This window comes from Anas acuta, chromosome 9 (genome assembly GCF_963932015.1).
Source record: "Anas acuta chromosome 9, bAnaAcu1.1, whole genome shotgun sequence".
NCBI classification, from domain to species: Eukaryota; Metazoa; Chordata; class Aves; order Anseriformes; family Anatidae; genus Anas; species Anas acuta.
In genome coordinates this window covers 1,024,792-1,047,707 of record NC_088987.1, presented here as the reverse complement: position 1 = coordinate 1,047,707, position 22,916 = coordinate 1,024,792, and the positions used below count along the sequence as shown (strand labels likewise).

Genomic DNA, 22,916 nt, shown 5'->3' with positions numbered 1-22,916 from the left:
CAGGTAGTGCAATGGTGAGAGGGCTTCTCGGGAGCTGAGAAGCGTGTGGCAGCACCCAGCTGGGCACCCCTCGGGTGGCAGTCAGGAAGGTGCTGACAGGACACCAGGCTATAACTCCGTTACCCCAGGGGCTGAGCTCTCAGCTCCCACGTCCTTCCTCAGTGGTGCTCTTACCTCGTACAGCGGAGATGAGCAGAGACCTGGCCGCTTAGGTCCCTACAGGTCTTACAGCTCCCTCTTTTTGTGCGTGTGGCTTCAACACGCTGACAAATGCTAAAGAGGAAGGTCAGTAAACTGAAGTTCAGTTGAACTTTTTGCCTCCACAGAAGGAAATAATCAATCTCCTCTAGCACAGAAGACCAAAAAGGAAGAAAAAAAATAAACAGAAGAATGTACTTCATGTTTTCTGCAGTCTCCATCAAAACCCTTGCTCTACAGCAATAACTTAATAGAAAGACCTAGCAAAACACCTGGAGAAAACTGAAACAAAATGGACACATTTCCAGCAGTTATACAGTCCTTTAAAAAAATCAAAAAAATCCTGTGAGTCCAGACACCTGAATTCTGAACCAGAGCAGTGGCATTTAAGACTCACAGTGATGATGCTAGTGGGAAAAAACACATTGTGTTATGCAGAGGGCTACTTTTCTGCAGCTTGAAATTACTTTGTATTGAAAATAAGGTTTAAGCTTTAAAGGTGCAACCTACTGCAAGGTACTGGAAAAGCAACCATGCTGCCAAGAAGGCATTCAGAGGTAAAAGAGCCGTCAGAGTAGAGGACAGACAGCAGACACGAGACAGAAAGGTTTGTTCATTTGGCAAAGCCCATGAGCTTTAAAAAAAATTACTGGAAGAAACACCACAAGATACACCTGCCAGGGGGAGCTAAGAGAGCTAACAACTGCTCCCATCAAGGCTGTTCTTAATGAAAACAAGCCCAAGTTGAGGCTGATAGTTGTGATAAAATGGATCTGAGAACAAGACCCTCAGCGTCACTATGTACTTGGTACAGTTTGGTACTTCTTGCTTGCTTTCAGAAATCTCAACACCAAAGCACCAAAACGCCTGAGCTGCGTGACTGAGTACCCACGCCCAGTACTGGAGGCCACCACCACAAGCAGCACGTCTCTGGCTCTTACCTTGTGTCAGCTTCGCCCATGGAGATTGCAGCGATCTCATTCACTCTTAGCAAATCTGGCTCCTCCCTGGCTTTGTGCTGGAGAGGTAAGCCCTTCTGAATTACATGAAACAAAGATTCTGACACAGCTGGGAAGCATCCCCTTAAATCCCCAGTCCTGCACTGGGAGCTTACGGCTGCAGTTCCAAGGAACAGGAACTCCCCCCCACTGTTATGCTCCTGTTCACCTCCAGCTCAGCATACAGATGTGGTGAGTTTCTGGTGCTCGGTCTGCTACAGCAAGGCCCAATTTTGAAAGAAAGGAGTCAAAATGATCAAGAAAGAGTGGCAGAAGAGTAAGTAAAGAGCAGGGGTGAAGGAACTGAAGTTGAAAGGGAAAACAGGGAAAAAGAAATGCAAAGCTGATCTCCAGTGCCTAAGAAACTACTTCTAGTTGAAATCTGCTACAGTTCAAGCCAGGCATCAGTTCAGAGCTCTCAAAATGCAAACCGAAATGGGCTATCTGAAACATCAGTGCTCTGTTACCAGATTTTACACATCTGTGACCCACGTCTTCCATGTGAGAGCTGTAGTGCATGCAGCCATTCCCCGCTGACAGCAGTTAGTGCAAATCCTCTAGTACAATATGAAGAAGCAAAAACCATCTACACATTTGTTTCAAGTCCAAGTAAGCGTCCCATCCGCTCCATGTTCTTGTCGATCGTGGCACGACACGTGATTTCCTTAGCACACTCCATGGGAAACCAGCCTCTTTCACCATCCCGCAGTCGTTCTCCTTCATACCAGCCTGCAGGCGTGAACAGACAGGGAGCAATAAACCTCTTCAAGTAATTCTAAAGGCACTTTGTCAGAAGTTCTGAGTCAGTGTCACCACATACATGATTTATCTATATAATTTATGACTGGTGATGAGTTACTTTAAACAGCTGTTGCATAAACAGAGGCTGTCCTCAGAAACTTGAACCTAAATGCTCAAGTTTTTCCTGGAAGCTTAGCCTTTATTCATCATATGGCCAACTCTATTAGGAAACAAATCCTTCTAGCTGGATTCATCTGCAGTGGTAAGAGAGGGTTGCTAACAACACATACTCACCATCATTCACCTTTTGATAAACCAGAACAACATCAGCAACTTGGAGAGACAGCTCGTCCGACTGCTTTGCTGTGTAAGTTCTGATGATCTCTACCTGAGTCAAAGCTGGGGAAGGAAAATAAAAGAAAGGCTGAATTACAATATTTCCATTTCAAATCTTCTATTCAAACATGTGTATAATTGATTTGAAGAAATCAGTGTGTCTTAGCACATGCCCTGCCCCACCCCACCCACCACGCAGGTGGCAGCAAATGATGCAGATGGCTTCCCACCTGAGCAACTGCACACAAATTTGGGTTAAACACGAAGAAAGGAGCTTTGCTCTTGGTAACAGATGGAAACAACTGACCAGTGTTAATGAACGCAAACAGAAATAACTGGGCAAAACAAAACTCCTCCAAGAAGGAAGCGATGACAGCTTCATGTATATTAAAGTAACACAGCCCAGGAAAAGAAAGGTGACATTTTTAACGATAGAGCCTGTGTTTGCTCAAATCCCCGCTAAGGGGCAGTGCACTTCTATTCTCATGTCAGAGTGCTCAAAAATCTCAGTACTTGCAACTTACTTGTTCTGTCAGTCTTCTGCCCATCTCTGTCTTGCCCAAGCACCGTAATCCAGCGAGCTCTTTCACTTCTGCAAACAGCAAAAACAAAATTCAGTTTCCCAACTCATGCTCTTGAACAATGATCAAGACTACTCCCTTTTCAAGGTTCTGTATTTAAATTCTTCCTCTTATTGTGAAAGAAAAACTAAACATAACCTCCTTTCTCCTCCTCTCAAAACATGGCCAGGTGTGATACTACTTCTTGTAATAACACTCTTCAAACACAAACATTTTAAGCATGTTAGAGTAGAAAAAATGCCTATACACACATGGTTCTTACTGGCATCACATCTTACATACCCTTATTTTAATTATTTTTTAAGTAATGCAGGTAAACTTCTCTACTAGTGTCTGAGACTAATACTTATGACTAATCTAAACAAAATTAAATAATCCACTTGAATTTTCTTCTTCAAAATTTTGTCTTTAGATAACTTGAGTTTTTAACTAAAAATAGTAACATCTGTCGTCTGCAGTTGTCCATTTTTTGAAAATCTGAAACCAGTGCTAAACTTGTGTCTCAACCACAGTAAGAAAACATATACAATTTTGCACAACCTTAATTTTGTTCTTATTTTTAGAAACATGCTATTTGCAGATTCGTATTTTCCCATAACCAGTCTTAATAAGAAAATTACATTTCCTTTCAAACAACTCTTAAAAAATGGGATAATACCAGGCTGCCTTCCTATCTAAGTATGTGTTTCTTCATAAATTCACGTACACCAGATAGTTGGTGAACACAAAACAACTTTACTCCCACTGAAGTCACCCTCTCTCCAGCAGGCAGTGTTAGAGCATATGAAAAATCCAGTCCAAAAAAACACAGCTCTCAGCCAGACTAGGGAATCACAGAATTGTCTAGGTTGGAAGACACCTCAAGATCCTCGAGTCCAACCTCTGACCAAAAAAGCCTTTGTCCTTCCATAGCTTTCCGTGTATTTTTCAAGGGAATCGATGTTACTTGTGTAAACAGACAGACCGGGAGACAAACACAAAAAGATGCCAGCGCCAGTGGATCATCTAATGCTAAGTGACCCTGTAATCTAACCCTCCGCCTCCAGCAGCAGGCACAATTACAGCTGCTCCAGAGCTGTAATTCAGTGGGAACAGGCCACGAAGGACACATGAGGTTTGTGAGGAGCCTTCCCCTGATGCCACCCTCAGCTGCCGGCCATGAGCTGCTGCTGGAGCTGCAACGCCACCGCCCTCGCTCACCGGCACTGCAACGCTCCGGACCCTGCGCTTCTACTACCTGGGAGTACTTCTACTACACGAGCCACACAAAGTGACACAACGTGATCAAACTGCGCTGGAAATCATAGTCACCACAAACATTTCACTTTGAACATGCATCGCTCCGATCAGTGAGTGCTCTGAAGCGTCCAGCTGGGCCCTCCTCCTGCCGCTGCCCTCCCCATCGCGCTCGCCTCAAGTTACAAAAAGTTGGGAGTGTCGGAGCCCTGAGCACACCACACACGGTAACGCTCTATTAAAAGTTTTCAAATCAAGGAGGTATTGTCAGAGACTTTTTCCCTTGAAAGATAATCTGATGGACTGCTATTTATATCACAAACCTTATATAGGCAAGCAGTAATATTCTGTAGAACAAAATGTCTTTTTATAAAAAGCCCAGACAACTAAAAATGTGCTTCATTTTTTTCCCAATAAAATCGCATTTCCAAGCAAGTCTGAATCATCTGCTTACTTTATAATAAGATCTTTAATAGGAATCATTAACGATCTATAGTTTCTTTCAGAGTTATTCTAAACTTTGAAAGCAAACCTAAAAGTGTAAGTTTTTCCAGGCTGGGATGCGTCTGGAGCGTTCTGTTTCATGTCTTGTGTCCCGCCCCCAGCCCCCGCGGAACAGATACCATCTTTCACTTCTGTGAAGGGCTGTGTGGATGTTAATGGCACCACACAGAAGCGATGGCCTCTCCGAGACTCGCACCCCAAAGAACAAGACGCTGCTTGTTGCCCTTTTCTAAAGCAGAGCACTCCAGCACTGCCCCAGGAGAACAAGGACCACCTCTATCCAGTGCAGCTTCCCTGCGGCAGTGCCAAACTCCTCCTCCATCCCATCCTGTAGTTTCCGCTCTGGTACAGGATTCACAAAGCTGCCCCGGGACAGCACCGCTCAGCACCGGACCCAACGCACTCCGTTCAGTGTTTGCTGCCACCTGCAGTGGTAACTCCTGGTCAGACAGCTGCACATCCAAGCGCACCGCAGAAGGCAGGTGTACAGACTGCTTGCAACCACAGGACACTCGTTGCTCTTCAGGCACTTACCCCCTGGCCCCAGTGATTATTTGAGGGAAGTTCTCTGCTAACAGGCAAGCGAGGCAGAAAACCCACGTCTCAACTTCCAGCACTCAGAAGAAAATATTAGGGAAGTATTTGACCTACCACATACTTATGCTACAACAACCAACAGCGATAACTCGGCCCCATTTGTAGTTCAAGTGGAAGCAGAACCACAGAGCATCCCAAGTTGGAAGGGACCCAAGAAGGATCACCGAGCCCAGCTCCTGGTGCACACAGGGCCACCCAAAGCCCCAGCCACATCTCAGAGCATTGTCATGTTTGTAGTATTTGGGTAACTAACCTTCATTGTCCACAGTCGTCTCTGGGATCTCAACAATGATCCAGAGACTTAGAGAAGCTCAAATGAAACTGCTCCAGAAACTGAGCACTTCACAGTTTAAACTGGGAGTGTATGCAGGCAACGCAGGTCAGAAACGTTACGCAGAGAAGTTGAGCTATGCCACACACAAGTCACGTAGCTACAGAGGTATTGTGATGCTTAATAAAGACAGCACCTTAACACCAAGAGTGCCCAAGACCCGGAGCTGTGCCAGGCAGGGGGCACTCAGACCCTCTCCATAAGCTCCAAAGACAGCCGGGTCCTGAGGGTGCCTGGGAGCCTCTGAACCTCACACGGGAAAAATGCATCCAGGGCAAGGTGAAAGGTTAATGGCAGCTACACTGCTTACTCTGTCTTTAAAGTAATTTTAAACTACATTACCCGCCACTAAAGCCTGAGGTCATCCTACTGTAAGCAGCAAATAGAACAATAATTAACTTTCACTAGATTTGGCTTAATTAGAATGAGCTAATTATCTTGACGCTAAGCGAGGACTGCAAATGAGAGCACTGACAGCCTGTAGTCTGCTCTTTGCCCGAATCAGAAGGGTTGCATTTTAAGCTCAGTTTGGAAAACACCACCTTTAATTTTGTACATACAAGCTTCTCCCCACGCTCCCCCCTCCAATCCCCCGTAAATCCCTGTCCTGCAGCCCTGGCATGTTTGCCTCACCAATAACCACCAGAAGGGATTCAGAAATCCAGCATTATTATTATCTTCAGCCTGGATTACCCTTCAGATACTCTGCTGTCTTCAGCAACATTACACTGACTTACACACCTTCCCTCTGATGAAAACCCTCTCCAACTAACATGCAACAAAAAGTCTTTACTGTTTAGGAATGGTCATGTCAGTTCTCCTTTTTTTTTTTTTTTTTTCAAAAATAAGAAGTGTTAAACCTAAGATTTTTGGTTCCTGTTTATGAGAAGCATTTTTACGCAAAGCTATCACAGATAATCTTTCAGCACCTTGAAGCAATGCACGACTGTAGTTCACTGTACCTTGCATCACCATGGACTCCCTCTGCATTACCTCAATGCATTTTTTAGTTCCTTTTTTTGTTCCTTGCTGCGTTACTTGGGGAAAAAAACAGCACCACCACCTTTGTACTTATCCATTTGGCTGCAGGTTTGGAAGAGGCAGCAAAATGTTTGCAGAAAGTCAGACATGGCTTTGTGATGAGAACTCTATTTCAGACCACACCGTACAACATACAAGTGGAGCTTTGTCATCTCTCCTTTCTATTCTACCCTCTAATGGGCCCTCAATTTACTTATCCTAATGGTATTAATGTAACACACTGCAAGGCATGGCCATGCCATTACTCACTGGCTAGGGAGCTGGCAGTCTCTGAGGCAGAAGCACAGTTAATTCTTGGTATGAAGACCCAAAACAATAGCACCTAGTAACAGATACTTCAGTTTACATAATTTTAGCATGTGTACTCAATTTGCTATTATCCCTACAACATGACATCAAGAAAAGGGAATGCCAGTAACATGACAGGGACTTCAAACCCCTGAGCCCTCTCATGACACTATTATCCATAAGAAACTGAACCAGGTTTGGAGAGGCTCTATTTTATTCCAGTAAATATTTATTCCTCTATCTACGATCTTATACAAGCTGCACATTCTTCTCTGTCAATCACTAAAAAAACAGAAAGGCTTGTTCTGTTACCTTGCCTAGCTTTGGAAGTGCACACTTAATGGAATAAAAACAGTGCAAATCACAGCAGTCAGCAGGTGGAACAACAAACGCTCCAGCGTTGCTGAACAGGACGCCAGCGTGGCCCGTGATAAATACGGGGTCATTTTTAACTTAATCCTTCCTTGGTCACTGCTGATCAGATATCAACAACAACCTGTTGAGATGATCGGGTGAAAAATTACAGAAGTTATAACTATTTACTTACTGAGTGTCTGTTCCCAAGAGCATCTCCACCTTCTCTCCTGCGTGGTTACTGAGGACTGCCAATCTGAAGAGGTACACTGTAGTGCTCTGCCGCGAGTACAGCATAGCTGAAGTGTTCTTTACAGGAGAAGAGGTCAGGTCCTCACTGTCACACTGTTGTACCACGAGCTGATCCCTTAAAGAATAATCTGTGACGTTGTAACTCTCTTCACTGCAAAACAAAGGAGAAAAAGAAAAACACAACATTAAAATGCTTAGTTTTCCACCAGGTGCGTGATTTCCCCTTCCTTGTTTGTTTTTAAGAAGTCAGTTCCGTTTTTAAACAACTTTCACGCAGCAATTGCTGCCTAGCCAAGGACAGAACTAGCAAAACCAGCCAGGGATGCTGTAGTCATTGGGATCCTGAACCTAAAAAGAAAGAAAAGTAGTGCATACATTTGCATAGTAAATAACGAATGCATTCCTTACTAATTAATCACCTGAGATAAACCTCTACAAATTCCTCTTATCTCCATTCAACAGAACAGCCTGCTTTGAACTCCTGAGGAGTCTTTATCTTTCTACCCCTGTGCTCTCCGGGAGGCCCACAGACTTCTCCTGACCAGCAGCACACCGGTACGGCTGGCTGAGGGCTGGAGGCACCGCAGCCAGAGCAAGCAGATGGATGTAAATGGGGATGAAATCTTCCCACCAGGCAGTGCAGTAACAGGAGGGACATTTAACACATTTTTTAAAACGACAGTAATCAGCTAACACAGACGCACCGAAGTGCACCTTCAGTTTATGGCTGAACTTTTTGCCAAACTCTTCTTTTGACTCAGAACACAGAGCAACAGGGCTATTTTATATCCCCTCGCAAGGAAGGCCTGCACATCGTGGAGGCACTTTTATGAAGACCAGACACCAGTTCTAGGCCACCTTTTCTTTATCAGAAAGCATGTGGTGATTCTCCCTATTTTCTTTATCGCATGTATATAAAAAAAAAAAAAAAAAAAAAGCAGTAAATGTCCTTTATAAATCTTCAGCAATTTTTAATCATTTTTTTAGCATGATTACTTTAGTTACAAAATCATTCCTGGCATCGTGGCTAAAAAAGCATATTTTTTCAAGCAGCTGTGAACAGGTAACATTCCCAAGTAGTATTTAACCTTTGGGTGATTTCCAGTGCATGAGGTCCAGCTGCATTCCAATGTCAAGGCAATCTCAGGAGCTGACAAGCCATAGAGCCATGAAAACAGATGGGGTTCTAGCGGTGTCCTTAGGGGATATTATGGGAGAGAAGAGTATTCAATAAACGTATCCTCATACAAAAATATACATCTCTTTGCAATTGATCCTCTCTGAAATCTTCTAAAAGATCTCAGGACGTTGCTGGTAGCTGTTACGAGTAGCTCAGTGAGCAGTGTTGCTTTAGTTGGACACAACAGGATTTCATTAATTCTGGAGCTCCCTTGAGCTCCGCAGCATGCAGAGCCAGCTCACAGACAACTCAGCATTACTATCCAGAACATGCAACCACCTCTTCAAAAGGGCGTGCTGGAAAAAAGGAAGAACCTGACTTTTGTATAGTTCAGAGCTACCCGTGTGTCCCCTTTTTAGCAGAGTATTGTTACAGCGTAAGCTTCCAGGTCTGCCTGAGGTACCAGGGAATCACCTCCTCTGTAGCCCCGTCTCCTCTTCCCCAGGGCAGTTGCAAAGTGCCCGCTGTGGAAGCTCCACCACGCCTGGCAGCAGGCAAATGGGTATCTAAACCCAGCAGTTACGCTCGTCAGCTATGCAGGGGATGGATGATATTTTTGTCTGTGGTTTGGGATTTAGAAGAGGAAAGCTGAAAAATCATTCTGAAGGATATACAAACCTAGAAGCAGTATGCATAAAGTAAATAACCCATATTTAACAAGACAGTAATGTCATCGTACCCTGCAGTGTGAAAGCATTTCTTCACTAGCTCAAGAGAAAGCAAGTTTCCCAAAGGTGACACAAATAACAAGAATTGTAGTGTCGTCCATGTGAATCATGGGGCAGACAGAAAGAACTCTCAAGATGTGAGTTATATTGCCTGCTACTCCTCGTGGCAGAATATTACCTTCAGTGTCCATTAAAAAGGAAGAAATTGTGGTAGCTAAATGCCACTTAACCTACTGAATGGGGCAGAGAACACAGCACAACCTTGCAATTTCAACCAAAAGGTGAAATTGCAGCTGAGAAGATTATGATGAATAAAGCATCATTAAAGTTAAAGCATAAGACCTCTGGAGCACTGTAAGTATACAACACACCCTTTATCTTTTTCGTAGCTAAAATGTCATAATTCTCATTATAAAAAGGTTTTGGGAACCCTTGCTCACTCAGTATTCAAAATGCAGTTCTCGCAGCGCTGATTCTGACGCATGGAAATCGTTCCTGAAAGCAGCCCGTGAGCAGGGATGCGCCGAGCCTCGCTGCACTGGGGCTGCTGACCCTTGTCCTAGACCTGCTGACCCTGTCTGGCTGCGGGCTGGGCAGGCAGCGCCGGGCCCCGAGGAGCTGGGAGGCACAGCAAGGAGCTGGGAGGCACAGCAAGGAGCTGGGAGGCACAGCGAGGAGCTGGGAGGCACAGCAAGGAGCTGGGAGGCACAGCGAGGAGCTGGGAGGCACAGCAAGGAGCTGGGAGGCACAGCGTGCTGCTTCGACTTATACGGCAAACTGCTCCCCGGGACGGCCGGGGATTCACTTTGGGAGAAAGGATTAAGCAGCGTGACTGCAGCACTAAGTAATTAGTATTTTTAGCACAGTCGAGTGATTTTTTGTGTGTGCAATGCTAAGAATCTTTTGAGAAAGCAACTCCTCAGCTAAAACACAAGCATAGAAAGCTCAACTGTCAACAAGTGTTGCTGTCCACTGCCGTGGTGTCCACAGCAACGCCGTGGGCAGGAGAACAGATCACCAAAAGCTCAAATACTATGTATAAGCTCATCCACTCAGGTCAAGTGTAAGCTTCGTGCTCGGAATGTTTGGGATGTTCACACAAACCAATCCTTTTCCATCCTACCTAATTTGCTTGGGGGTGTTCTTCAGGTGAACAGATAAATCTGATCATTAACATCAAGTTTTCCTTAATTTTGGCTTCTGGGCCCAGTTATGACATTTCAATTTCAACAGCTGGAAGTTATTATAAATCCAAAGACTGAATAAAATATTTTGCTATAAAAATCTGTTTTATAATCTGGACAAGAAGCCATCACATAGGAAACCAATAAACACTGTAACAACACAGATAATAGCTTTTCATTGTTTTCCTAACTCGGACATTTACTTAGCTACCAACACAGCAATACGTTGAGAGCCATCCCGTGAGAAAACAAACGCGCAGTTTAAAAACATGAGGCATAACTCTGATCTGCTGCCAGGGATTTAGCAAGGGACTTTCAAAGAAACATTGCAGCGTGAACTTTGATAAACACTGAATCTCAGAGATGTGCTCCCAGCATTACGATAGCTGGGGAAAACTCTATTCGCCTTTCTGTTCATCTGCATAAAAATTCTTTGATTTAAATATACTTTTCCTTCGTTTTTATCTTTCTATTTGATTAAATAGAATATTAAATCTGGGAAGAGAATGTGACCATCTCATTCCTCAATTTCTGATTTAAATTAAGAAGTTTCACACAACGCTATCTTTTAAAAATAGCTGGTATTTGGTTCAACTGATCAATGCAAATGCAAAACTATTCTTCAAAACGGTTTTCAGCCTCAGGAAGAAAGTTTATCTATCAAATATTATTTAACAGCAATAGCAGAGGATGTCAATTCCGTTAAATGATTTTAAGCCTCCCCTCAAATCTAGAGATAAAATAGAAGTGGAGACTACTAGAAGCGATTTCCCATCAATCTCTCTCAAGAACAATCCAACATGGTAAAGCACAGAGGGGAAAGAATATCACTTTACCCTCCCACAAAAAATCTCTCTTTCTTAAGGCACCAAGGATAACCTTTGAAATTCTGACTTGTCAAACAAATTTAAATCGAGTTTGCAAAAACTAAATCCCATTTAACAAGCAGTTACTTGTAATTTCTAAATGCAGTCTGATGGAGCAACGTTAGAAACTCAAATACCTTCATAATTCATTTCCTTTCTCAGACACAGTGTATTGAAACACACAAAACGTTTCACAAATTTTGACTGTAATTAACACAAGTTTAATCCATATTTCCTCCCATTTTACGCTGCAAATGTACCAGATCTCTTTGAATCTCATTCATTCTTTCAAAAAAGCAGATGGTAGCAAACATGCAAAAATGCTGCGGATGCAATAAAGTTCGGCTGTGCAAAGCCAGGAAGTTTTGGCTCTCATTTCCCGTGTGGTGAGGCACACACAAAAGTCATGAAAATTTAACAGATAACTTAGATGCTCTCTTCGTGACGCAAGGAGTTGAACAGAAAGACGATTTTACATTGGTGAAGCTCTTACCTCTTCTTCTTGGTGATAATGAGGACATCGTTAAAAAGGAAAAAGTACACCTGCTGTTTAGAAGTCCTTTTAGAAAAAAGTCCAGTGTCTTCTACGTATGCTGTTAATTCACCCCTTTTCACTAGCCATCGTGAAGAAGAAACCAATGGAAAGGGCTACAAAGAAAAAATAACATTTTATTCTTGTATAAGTAGAATTAAAAAAAAATAATCAAGTAATAGTCTGAAATATTTGGAAAAACTGCTCAGATAAACTCAGAGCTCAGAGATTATGGGTACAAGCACAAAATAGGGATCCCAAGATTTAAGGTGTCTTTATCATTCATATAACCCACAAGTAATAGCCTGCAAATACTTGAAAATTGCTCATGTTCATGACCTAATTACTCATCTAAGACAAAAATGAACAGACTTGGCTGGTCATATGCTTCAGGATGGACCAAACTACGTGAGATCTCCAAAGGAGATTAAAATTACTGTCTCTGGGGATTATTTCAGCTTTCACAGAGTAAGCAGTCATTCTCTGAACACTTGATTTTTTCTCACAGCTTTTCTGCATAAACAGTTGGAAGGAAAAGCTTCAGCACTTCATCTCAAACACATGGGCTACAGCATCTTACACTGCTTTTCAGCACATTTCTAAAGTTAAAATGATGCTGTAACATGCCTAAACAATATAGTTTGTTCGTGTCATCATAAATCTACCAATGGTTTGAAAAATGTCTGAATCTACAGGATCTTAAGGTATGCACTTATGAAAGGCCATGTTAAGTGTCCTTCCCAAGGATGAATTTCATCTTTCCTTTTCTCTGCTCCCATTCCGTCAGGGAGGTACCTGTACGTGACCACAACCCCTTTGTAACTTGCTGCTGCAGCTGCAGGGGCAGGCAGGCCGGGCTGCTCCCGCATGCTGCTGTAACGAGGTACACGTCAGAGCATCCTCTCAGGCCAGCCTTGATAGCTCACTGTGTGCGTAGAAACAGGCAGGCTTGCACAAACCTTCAGCCCTCAATTTATGAGAAGAGAATCACCCTCCCAAGGCACTCAGCGTGCAGAATAACCTATGTTTCTTCCTTTGATAGCATGAAGTTTTCCAAGTGCTTCCTATTCTCATTAGCAGCTCCTGAAATACTGTACAATTACCAGTCCGCTGCCATAGCTTTATCAGAGATGGATAACCAAAGATATCATAAGCTCCTCTTTATCTAGCTGATGTAACTGAACCCTAAAAGTCCTCTGGAGCAGGAGCTCTATTTCTCTGGGTTAGGGTGAGGACCAACATCTCAAGTAGGTGACTCAAGCCAAAGAGGATACTAGCTGTCTAATGTAAAGGCCAGGCTTTATTGACCCAAACTATTCCCAACTGCTGGAGAAGTCGATACCACAGAAGGACCTTTTGTTTCTCTGGGTCATGAACGTGAATGGAGATGTGAGCCTGCATGCCCCGTCATAGAGAACAGATCCTCTCTGAAGCTGTACGTTGACGTGATGCCTGGAACACAAAGGTCCCTTGCAGCGCTGCCAGCACTGCAACATCTCCCAGGGGCCAAGATTCCTCCGTCAGTGATCTCACTGACAGTCAGCACTGAGCTGACCAGACCCAGTATGTGGGTTCATACAGGTTTCAGTGCCACAAAGTGGAAATGTTTCTTCTTTGCTTAGAACAGTGGCTGTTGATAAAGGTACCCCTTTCTAAGTCCCACCCATCATCTCTGGGATGACCTATTTTGGTCCTAATTTCAAAACTGAAGATGTTGACAGTGTCGTGTCTATGCACCTCCAGGTAGAGCATGCGTGCTGGATGGAGCACCTGAAGATGTCTGGCACCAAAACAGAAGACTCACGGGGTGACTTCTGCAGGCAAAGCCCAAGCTGCACGCCCTGTACCTTGCAGACCCTCCAACAGCAGGTCCACACCTGGAGAAGTGGCATCCACTTTGCCCGTGTTTATTAATGTTTGTACCTAAAACCCACAGCAGTAAAAGGGCACTTAACTGTTAACTTATGTACATTTTTCCTCACCCCATGGGAAATAACCAAATTTTTGTTTCTACTTTACACATAACAGGCTTTCAGCTTATCAAAAACATGTACATTCTCTGCTCTTGCTCAAATTCGTTATGTCTGTAATGATTAGACTAACGAAGACAACTGCTTCTTTTCCATTTAAAATATCTTTCACGTGCTTGTATAAGTACTTCTTCATTCAGCTTGTCAGCTGTCTTCATCATTCTGCTTAGACTGTCTTTTTGTATCTAATCACTCAGCTGCCCTTTAGTGAACTAATTCAGCTTGTCAATACTCGCCCTGGAGCACGATGCCAAAACCAAACCGGTGCTTTGACTGCGATTATGCTGTTGGAACAAAACTTTAACCTCCCTAATTTGTTGTGAATTTTGAGGAATGATTTTGTAGTGACTTTGAAATGGTACATGATAAAGAAATCATTCAAAAGGTTTTATTTTATTTATTTATTTATTTAGCACCGTGCAGTACCACACTCAGCACAAAAAGCAGGACCAAGCTCCTGGAAGCCTGTTCCTTGTGCTTTCTGTTAGGAGACAGCACATGGATGACAGATGAACCTTGCTCAAAATGGCAAAATTACAGACAAAATACCTGTACTGAATTTTGGTCAAATTCCCCTTAGATACTTCTTCCCAATTAACTTCAGATCACACATTGTTTTAATTTATACAATTTTTTTGCACATTTCTAGTTTTGTATTAGCCATTAGTCTACTAAATGCATTTTCTACTGTATTCTCCAGTCTGGAAATGCAGAACTGTTTCAAATCCATATTTCCTAAATGGATTTTTATCCAAGTCTCTGTTATGAGTTAGAGTAGAACAATCTGGTTACAAATCTCTTTAATTTCATTAACTGACACCGTCACTTATCTTGTATCAGCGGCTAACATCAATCCAACATTATTACTTTCTCCAAGGATTGTACCATACCATTTTTCTTATGGATGGTCATTTTATTAATACACATTATTAAACCACACAGGTTACAAAAGGCCAATTCAGCTCGGTACCCATATGTGGCAATCAGAAGAACTCCCAAATTCCATGATTGAAATCTAAGTAATTTCTGAAGTTTTATATAAACAGTCTGCTTTTTTTTTCCTCCCCTTTTTATTAAAAAAAAAAAGTCTTACTCTGAATCTAAACTCTACTGGTATGAAAATCAATTCTTGAAACAAAACAGCTCCAGTTATTTACACTTTCTGAATTGCAGTAATGGTTCCAAGTGATGGTACATGAATGCGAAACATTGGGCCATAGCCCTAAGGTTATACCATCACAGTTCTTGTGACTTTACAAATTGAAACATTGGGCTAGATGGTCCCTGAACATAGAAAATACAGAAGAGTTTGGTTCTTGAACTCAAATGCCTGTTTGCAGAAAAAAAGCTTTTCTGGTGCTAAAGTTGAAAATTTTAAGAATAAAACCTTTTGAATCTTAATTAAAAGAAATTCTACAGATGAGCTGTTTACAAAAATGACCTACATTTAGTAGCTTCTCTTGTAACTCCTATGTAATTGCTCTACAGTCACACCTAACAAAATAAAACATCCCAAAACACCAGATGAGGAAAGAACAGAATGAGCTTACCTAATTCATAATGGTTATAAAGCAGCATTATAACACCATGACGATGGTATTGCAGACTAAAACATCTTCACGATTTTCTATGAGCATGAACTAAAAATCCCTTTAATCTCTACTCCAAATGAGTTCATTTTCCTAACTGACTATATTCCAGAGGCACCTTATTTTTTCTTTAGTATTAATTTTCCTGCAATTACCAAAAGAGTACAACACGTATATCACCACCTTTTTATATAAAATAAGCCATTAGAACATAAAATGTACTGAGACTTGGCCAAAGCAGTTTGGCAAGCACTCCAGCTGGCAAGCTCTCAAACCACAGATAAGGTCTAAAACCACTAAGTGGTTATATTTAAGATGCACAGAGGAGGGAAGAAAAAAAAAAAACTTGCATAAAGAATACAGAAAAGAAAATAAAGTTGCTATTATTCCCATGAAACTAGCGAGAGTTGCTAGTCACAGCACGTCCTCTGGAAGAATTATACAGGGCCTCTTGCTTCTGCATCCTCTTCCAATAGGGAAAGTAACAGACTAAAAGTCCTTTACGGAACTCAATACATTTTAAAACTGTCAGGTACTTCTGTAGATTTGAAAATTATGAATGAATGAGGGGAGAAGGTCACCCAAAGTTTTCAGGCTATCCAAAACTTCACTTCAGAATATCCCAAATACCTGAGACTATTATCCAGCCTCGTTAGCAAATGTAGTGATGTCACTTGTTAATGAGAGTTTATTTTATTGCTGTTGCTTTAAGTAACTATTATTATTCTCAGTTTTTAGTCAAAGCATGTAAATAAAAATCCTTTGGACAAGTTGGAAACAGGATTTCCTCAGAGCAAGACTGAGGAAGATCCTTTAATAACTGTCTTTTCAAAAACATAAACCTCTACTTACTTCAAACACAATGATGATAATTCATTCATCATTCAGACATTCTGTGTTTGAACAGGAGCATTCCAGCGGAAGATTACAACATTCATTTTGAAAACTAAGACAGTATAGAATTCAATTTCATCTGCATATACAAATATGCTTGCTATTCTTGTGGTTGAAAAGTAAGCTAAGAAGTTACCTGCACTGGTTTAATACAGGACGCTTAGCTCTTACTACTTCAAAGCCCTGCCTGCACCGTCGCACAGACACAGGCAGCTTTAAGTACAACCATACTCTGCACTAGCAAAACAAAATTTGCTGACAAATGACAAAAACAAACTGCATTAGCAAAGTTTATCTTAAGTAATTTCACCTACGCCAAAGTCTCCTGTTGCACAGCCTGCTGTTCCGGGCTGGCACCTCACTCTGTGTTTGCGTATCCTACGCTGCCAGAAGTGCTGCCGTAGCTGAATTCGGTAACTCCTGCCCGCAGGTGTGACCAAGGAGCAGGCACACAAACCTACCAGGAAACCCAGCTGGGCTGATTTATTTCACACCTGCCTCCTTGAATTCAGCAGCATGCAGCACACACCACTGTCTTTCTGATTTCTATCGCCTCCCAGGTAAAGGGGAACTGGTGGAAGTGACATGTTTTTACAGCAGAACTACCAGAATCTTGTACAAATACATCGTAATTTAAAGAAACACATCTTGAGGTGGCTGGAACCACACCTTGTTTTTGATATTGTGCTGCCGTAATCCAGACAGTCACACACTGTTGGATTTATCTCATTGTCAAGTAGTAGGTCAGCCCCTCTTTTAATGGTAAAAACTTGACAGCAATTTGTCTAGCGCATCAAAGCCAGCTCACACTCACTCCGTGGAGTTAATTCATCTTACAGCTTGACAGAAATAGTGTGCTGAATCTCACTCATGATGTTTTCAGAAAATAAAATGCTAGGGTGCTAAGATTTGGTCAATTTTTATTGTTTTATTTCAGCTGCAATAGATAAATAGTCCCTTTCGTTCTTATTAAAAAGTAAATAAGTTTCCTATACTCTTTCCCTGAAAAGCCTCAGCCTGAAGCTTAATCAATCTTGGTTAAGACACAACAGTCCTCAGTTACCCTCTGAGTTTCCAAAGCTTCAGCTACCCCACAATATGAACTTGTCTTTCTTGACTGAAAGTCATGCCAGTGTTACAGCCTATGCTAATGTACTTTATGCTGGCAGTGAAGCTATCAAAATTTAACATGTAGTCAAAGCCATAGCGTGTGGTCAAAGCTAATCGTATGCTAAATGGTTTACCATCAGAAATAGCCATACCTTGATTTTAAATTCCAGCTGGGAGTTAATTGTGTACATCATTTCTGTCCTTTCCATCTTCCGAGCACCTTCATTGCACAAACGCACCAACTAGAAACAAGACACGTATTTAGCACATTTAACGTACCCAAGACTTGTAACACTAACTCTTGCTCCTTTATAAAATACACATCTGTGGAAGCGTAGAATTTATAAAGCACCTGACATTTTCCTGTTCAGCCACACCCATGATGTTTTCAAGACCAGACTGAATGCATCTCTGAGTGACCTGTTCAGACCCAACAGCTGGTTCTGCTTTGAGAAAGAGGCTGGACTGGATGACATCCTGAGGTCCCTTTCAACCTGGATTACCCAACACTATAATAACTATTTATTCTTCAGCAAAGCCCAGGTGGTACAAAGTTACAGCCAGACAATCTGACTGAAAAGGGTTATACTCTCTGATCCAAGTTCATGATCAGCCCCACAAAAACCAACATTCTGGGCTGACAAATCCATGTTGCACACTGTCCTGTCCACCACACACCTGCAACTCATTTAGAGAAGAAAGTCCCAGCACAAACATTGCAGCACCACCTTGTTAAACTAAGGCAAACAGTATCTTTGAGAAAGTTTCATTGCAGCTGACCTTTAGAATGCAATCCTAAAGCATCCTGCAGTCTGTCAGAAGTCTGTGCATGGGAAGAAGAGGAGTGTACAACAACAGGGCTCAAGACAGGCAGGAAAATGCATTCCCCTTAACCTCACAAACATCATGCAGCATTTCCCAACCATTAATAAGCCTTTTCTCCTTTCATAATCTAACACTTCACAAATCATATATATCTTCTACAGAAAAAAAATAATGATTGTTTTGGCAGCAGTATAGTGTTCCTGAATTTAGGGTATTTTCCTAAGTAACAGGCAAAAATTTCGCAATAAAACCAATCCCTAGTGGTCTTTCTTAAATAAGACAACTTACAGTTTTTATCTTTCACTGCTCTTCCCTTACATAAGGAATGTTCAAAGCCCAAGGCATTGTCTAGCCCCAACATGTAGGGAAAGGTTTTGTTTTGTTTAAATAAAGAGCATCCAATACAACACATTTAATGACAGTTTATGATGAGCTGCAGCTTCTGAAATTCTGAGATCTCGGAGGCATAAACCAGACAGTTCTTAGATCATTAAATTTTCTTTTCAAACCACAACATTCTGTTTTACAGTCTTCTATTTCCAGAATATATATATATATATATGCATATACATATTGTATGTGTGTGTGAATATGAATCGATGAACTAGAATTTCCCCATTTAAAAAGGAGAATCTGCTCAGTTTCACATAAAATGGAACTGGAATTTATTCTGAAAGTGCTGATGTATTTTACAATCTATGCAAGGAAATGGACCTCTGCTCTTCTTCTGTCATTGATTCTGATGATTACACAGTAAGACAAGAACAACTGAACAACTGAGTGCAGCAGATATCATTAACCAGCAATAAAAGCAGAAAGCATGGCTTTCTTAGTTTCAGACTTTTTTTTCCCTCTGTACCATCAGGACATACCTTGCTCACTTCTTTCAGAGCTTGCTTGCAGTTCTCGTATTTTGGTGAATCTTTAGGAGTTTTCTGGCAAATAGTCTGAAATAAAATACCAGTTACTTCAGAGGACTGAGAAGCACAAATCGTAACAAATACAGAATTTTACAAACGTATTAATGGAAATCAAAGAGGTGAAATCCCAGCTGAGTACTGGGATAAATGAGAGAACACTAGGTCACTTCTCCAGAGGCCTTGGTGACACTAAGGAATGCCTCTCTTGAGAACTTTTTGGAGGAGTGTGATGTTTTCCATCTCTGGCCAGTCTTCACCTGTGGCAATATAGTGGAAGAGGGAGGCCATATCCTTCCAGAAAAGAGAAAGGCTCTGCAGTCTCCACTCTACCTTTCTGCAAACTACAGTGAAAACCCATTGCAGCTGTACACAAATAGGTTCTTCCAATTTTAAATACATTAAGCTTTTTCTGGAAGTCAAAATATCCACTTGTGTGCAACTGTACAAGCTATAAGAAAACTGTGCCAGACTACTCTGATTGACCTCTTTGTAGGAGGTAATCATTTCCAAAGGATTAAATGAGAAAGGCTCTTAAGGCTACACACACTGTTATGTATACCATGATAAAAGATAAATAACCATATTATTAGAAAAAAAAAAAAAAAAGGAAGGCTGCTGCAGCATATGTAAACACCGGAAAGTAAAGATGAGTAAATCTGATCTATGACTTACACATGAGAGACTGAGTTTATTCTCATGAATTGGAGGTAAAAATGAATTCCTATCTATAGGAATTATAGATAATACAATAAGTAAACATTTATTGCAAAAGGATCCTTATCTAATCTATATGCTAGGAAGTCTTGTTTGTTTAAGCTGTAAGGTTTAATTTTAATCCTAACACTGTGCATTTTCTGTGCTAGGTTCTTCCTTGTCTTCTGAATCAATTATTTTTATCCTTTACAAACCTTTTGATTAGAACTTGTAAATTTTTAATTTCTGACTGCACAAGTGAGCATATGCTACTGTTCATAGTCAACAGACAAGTCAGTATCTATAGCCTTCTCTGGAATGAACTGGGAATTGAACGCAAGAGTGCTAACATTCAAAAAATATTCATAAAGGAAAAAATAGAAAAATAACTGTTCTCACATCCATTAATAAGGGAAGACGAGTTACTCTCTGCATGGGAAGAATGAGGAAAGAGATCATTGGTAAATTCCTGCAGTCTTCATGGGACTCAATCCGTGATAACACCTCTTTAAACGCTGGATTTGTAGCTCTGGTAGGAAAAAGAAGGAGGGAATTAAACAGAATGTTTTACCAAAGAATTGTGAAAGTTGCTAGACTATTAATAAAACATTTTAATAGCAAGGAAAGTACAGCTTGAAAGATTCGTATCACTTAAGCCTTCAGCTTTATTTATTTAGATATGCAAGACCAGCATCAACATTTAGGTATCTCCTCCCACAGATGAACGCGAGTGCAGACTCATATGTAACATGCAAGTAAACCATGGCTTTGACAAATCTATAAAGAGAAAATTTATCAAAGAAAAGGGAACGTAACATAGGGCAACAAATAGGATTGGACTATGCAGCCAGGCATATTTTCACTCTCAATTACTTCAAAGGAAGTTGTGCATTAAGAAAAGCTAAGCATGTAAGTACATGCTTTGCTGTAAGCCATAGGTTTTGCACCAAATACCATAGCCTTTGACTCTAGCTACAAAGGGGGGTGATTTTGCAGTCATTTTAAAATTAGCTCTTACAGCAATTTCTGAAGCGTTCGTTGCTGATAGACTTCATTAGTGCAATATTTTACATATGGATCAAACGTTGAAGCACTATGCTTTTCCACTATATCGCTAATATCATCAATAAAGATGTTGTTCTGATGTCTTGCTTCAAGTTCTTTGAAGAACCTGTGAAAAAAAGCAAAGGAATTACTCATTCTACCCCAAAATAGTAGACTTTTCTTGCAACATTTTATACTTCACCTGATACAACCCATGGCTTTTATTACCTAATGACAATTTGAATGGTTTGTTTGAGGGTGAGATCATTCCTCCTTTTGGCAAAAGAGTGTGGGACGTCTTTATATTATACATGTCAAAGGGTGGTGGTGTCACCTGGCAGAGCTCAGCAAAAGCAATGCTGGCAAATTACTTCCCATACTCTAGCTGCCAAAACCGAAAAAAGCCTTACTGGTCTGGTTGGACTGGAATTTCCAGAAACAGGGTTGAAAAGAAATGGAACAACTCCAAGCACAACATTAACACAGCACTTCCTCTTGTAATAAGGGAAGTGCAATACCAGAAATGTTCAAGCAAACAAAGTTAAGTGTGAACTGTTAAACTAGAGACAAAAACACACAGCGGGCTGAGCTTAAACAAGGTAGTCATGTACCATCAACTTTGATCCACCAATAAAACCAAACACAGACTGGGAACAGTGAAAAGGGAAACAGAAACTAAAATCCTCTTCTCTGTTGTTTGTCTTCTGCTCCATATCGAGTCCCTTTGGCCTCTGAAAGCTTCTCACTCGTTCTTGCCCTTCTAATTTTACCAGGAAACAAATGCCTTTATTTCAATGCTGCTTATTAGAAACACTTTGACTCTCCGGGGTATAAGAGCTCAAATCGGCATTAGAGCTGTTGCAGGTCATTAAAATTACCTGCACTAACAGTCTGACATCAGTGCAATCGCTAAAAAAAAAAAAAAGTTGATGAAAAATCTCTCTGATATCAGTCTTGTCTGAAGCCTTTACAAGATGCTTCACTAGAAGTATCCCAAACTCACCAGGGAAAACCAGCTAACAAAAACCTGCCACATAACACAGCAAAATAAAGGAGATACTTGGAACACACAATCTCGCATTAAGCTAAAATGTTTTGAAACATTTTCATTTTAACCCTTTATCACATTTTCTCTTTACTAACACTGGTTGTTTAGCAACACAGGTTCACTAAATTTTTGTCCAGTGGGCTTAGAAAAAGACTGAACTGAATGATTGCCAGATTCCCAAATGGTCAGTCACACAATCAAATGAGTATCTTTTTTTTGTTGTTTCTTTTTGTTTTGTGGGTGTTTTGGTTTATTTTTCCTGACACACGCACTGCAGATTTATGGACTGATGCTTATGTGTTGACATTTAATGACAACCTGGACGTTGCCTGCAAAGAGATATGACGCTGTCTGCTCTGGTTTATGGCTTTCTCCTCCCTTTTCCACTTAAAGAGGTACAGCAGTGTTTTTAATAGCACTGCCACTTTTGGAAGGCATAGTCCTGCAGAATCCTATCCTCCACCCATTTCATTTCAAAGCATGAGCTGTTTCAAGTTGTCACTAACTTGCAATATGCTACGTGCTTTTGTAGTGCCTAAGAGAGCAGTCCTAACTGGCAGAGCATACCAGCTGCAGTGAGATCTCCTGCAATCCATGGACAGGGACTGCAAGCTAACAGTCAGCTTCAAATTTCCACCCAGCCTACAATTTCCCATGAACCACAATAGTCAGATCTCAACAGCTGACCACCATGAGCTGCAGACGACTGGAATTCATTTCCACTCTGCTCAGACATGTTTATAGCTGGAAGAATTTCGTCGCACACTGCCAGCTTTACTTTGCTCAGGAAATACAGCGTTTCTCCCTCCTGTATGCATGGCACACTGACAAAGTGTTTGACCATGCTGGACCAAGAACTTACACTTCTAAAATTTA

At 41.3% G+C, this 22,916-nt stretch overlaps 1 protein-coding gene across 1 annotated transcript in view; it reads right to left on the bottom strand.

The window, feature by feature from the left end:
• Positions 1–1,341: 1,341 nt before the first annotated feature.
• ARHGEF26 (Rho guanine nucleotide exchange factor 26) overlaps positions 1,342–22,916 on the bottom strand; it is a 47,293-nt gene continuing 25,718 nt past the window's right edge. Inside the window, exons 6-14 of the mRNA XM_068692894.1 lie at positions 20,967–21,119; positions 20,348–20,477; positions 19,208–19,282; positions 17,663–17,752; positions 11,849–12,003; positions 7,399–7,608; positions 2,798–2,865; positions 2,232–2,336; positions 1,342–1,925 (exon numbers count right to left, since the gene is read on the bottom strand). Coding sequence (XP_068548995.1) covers positions 1,783–1,925; positions 2,232–2,336; positions 2,798–2,865; positions 7,399–7,608; positions 11,849–12,003; positions 17,663–17,752; positions 19,208–19,282; positions 20,348–20,477; positions 20,967–21,119 — 1,129 coding nt within the window. The 3' untranslated portion in view covers positions 1,342–1,782. The remainder of the gene's footprint in view (positions 1,926–2,231; positions 2,337–2,797; positions 2,866–7,398; positions 7,609–11,848; positions 12,004–17,662; positions 17,753–19,207; positions 19,283–20,347; positions 20,478–20,966; positions 21,120–22,916) is intronic.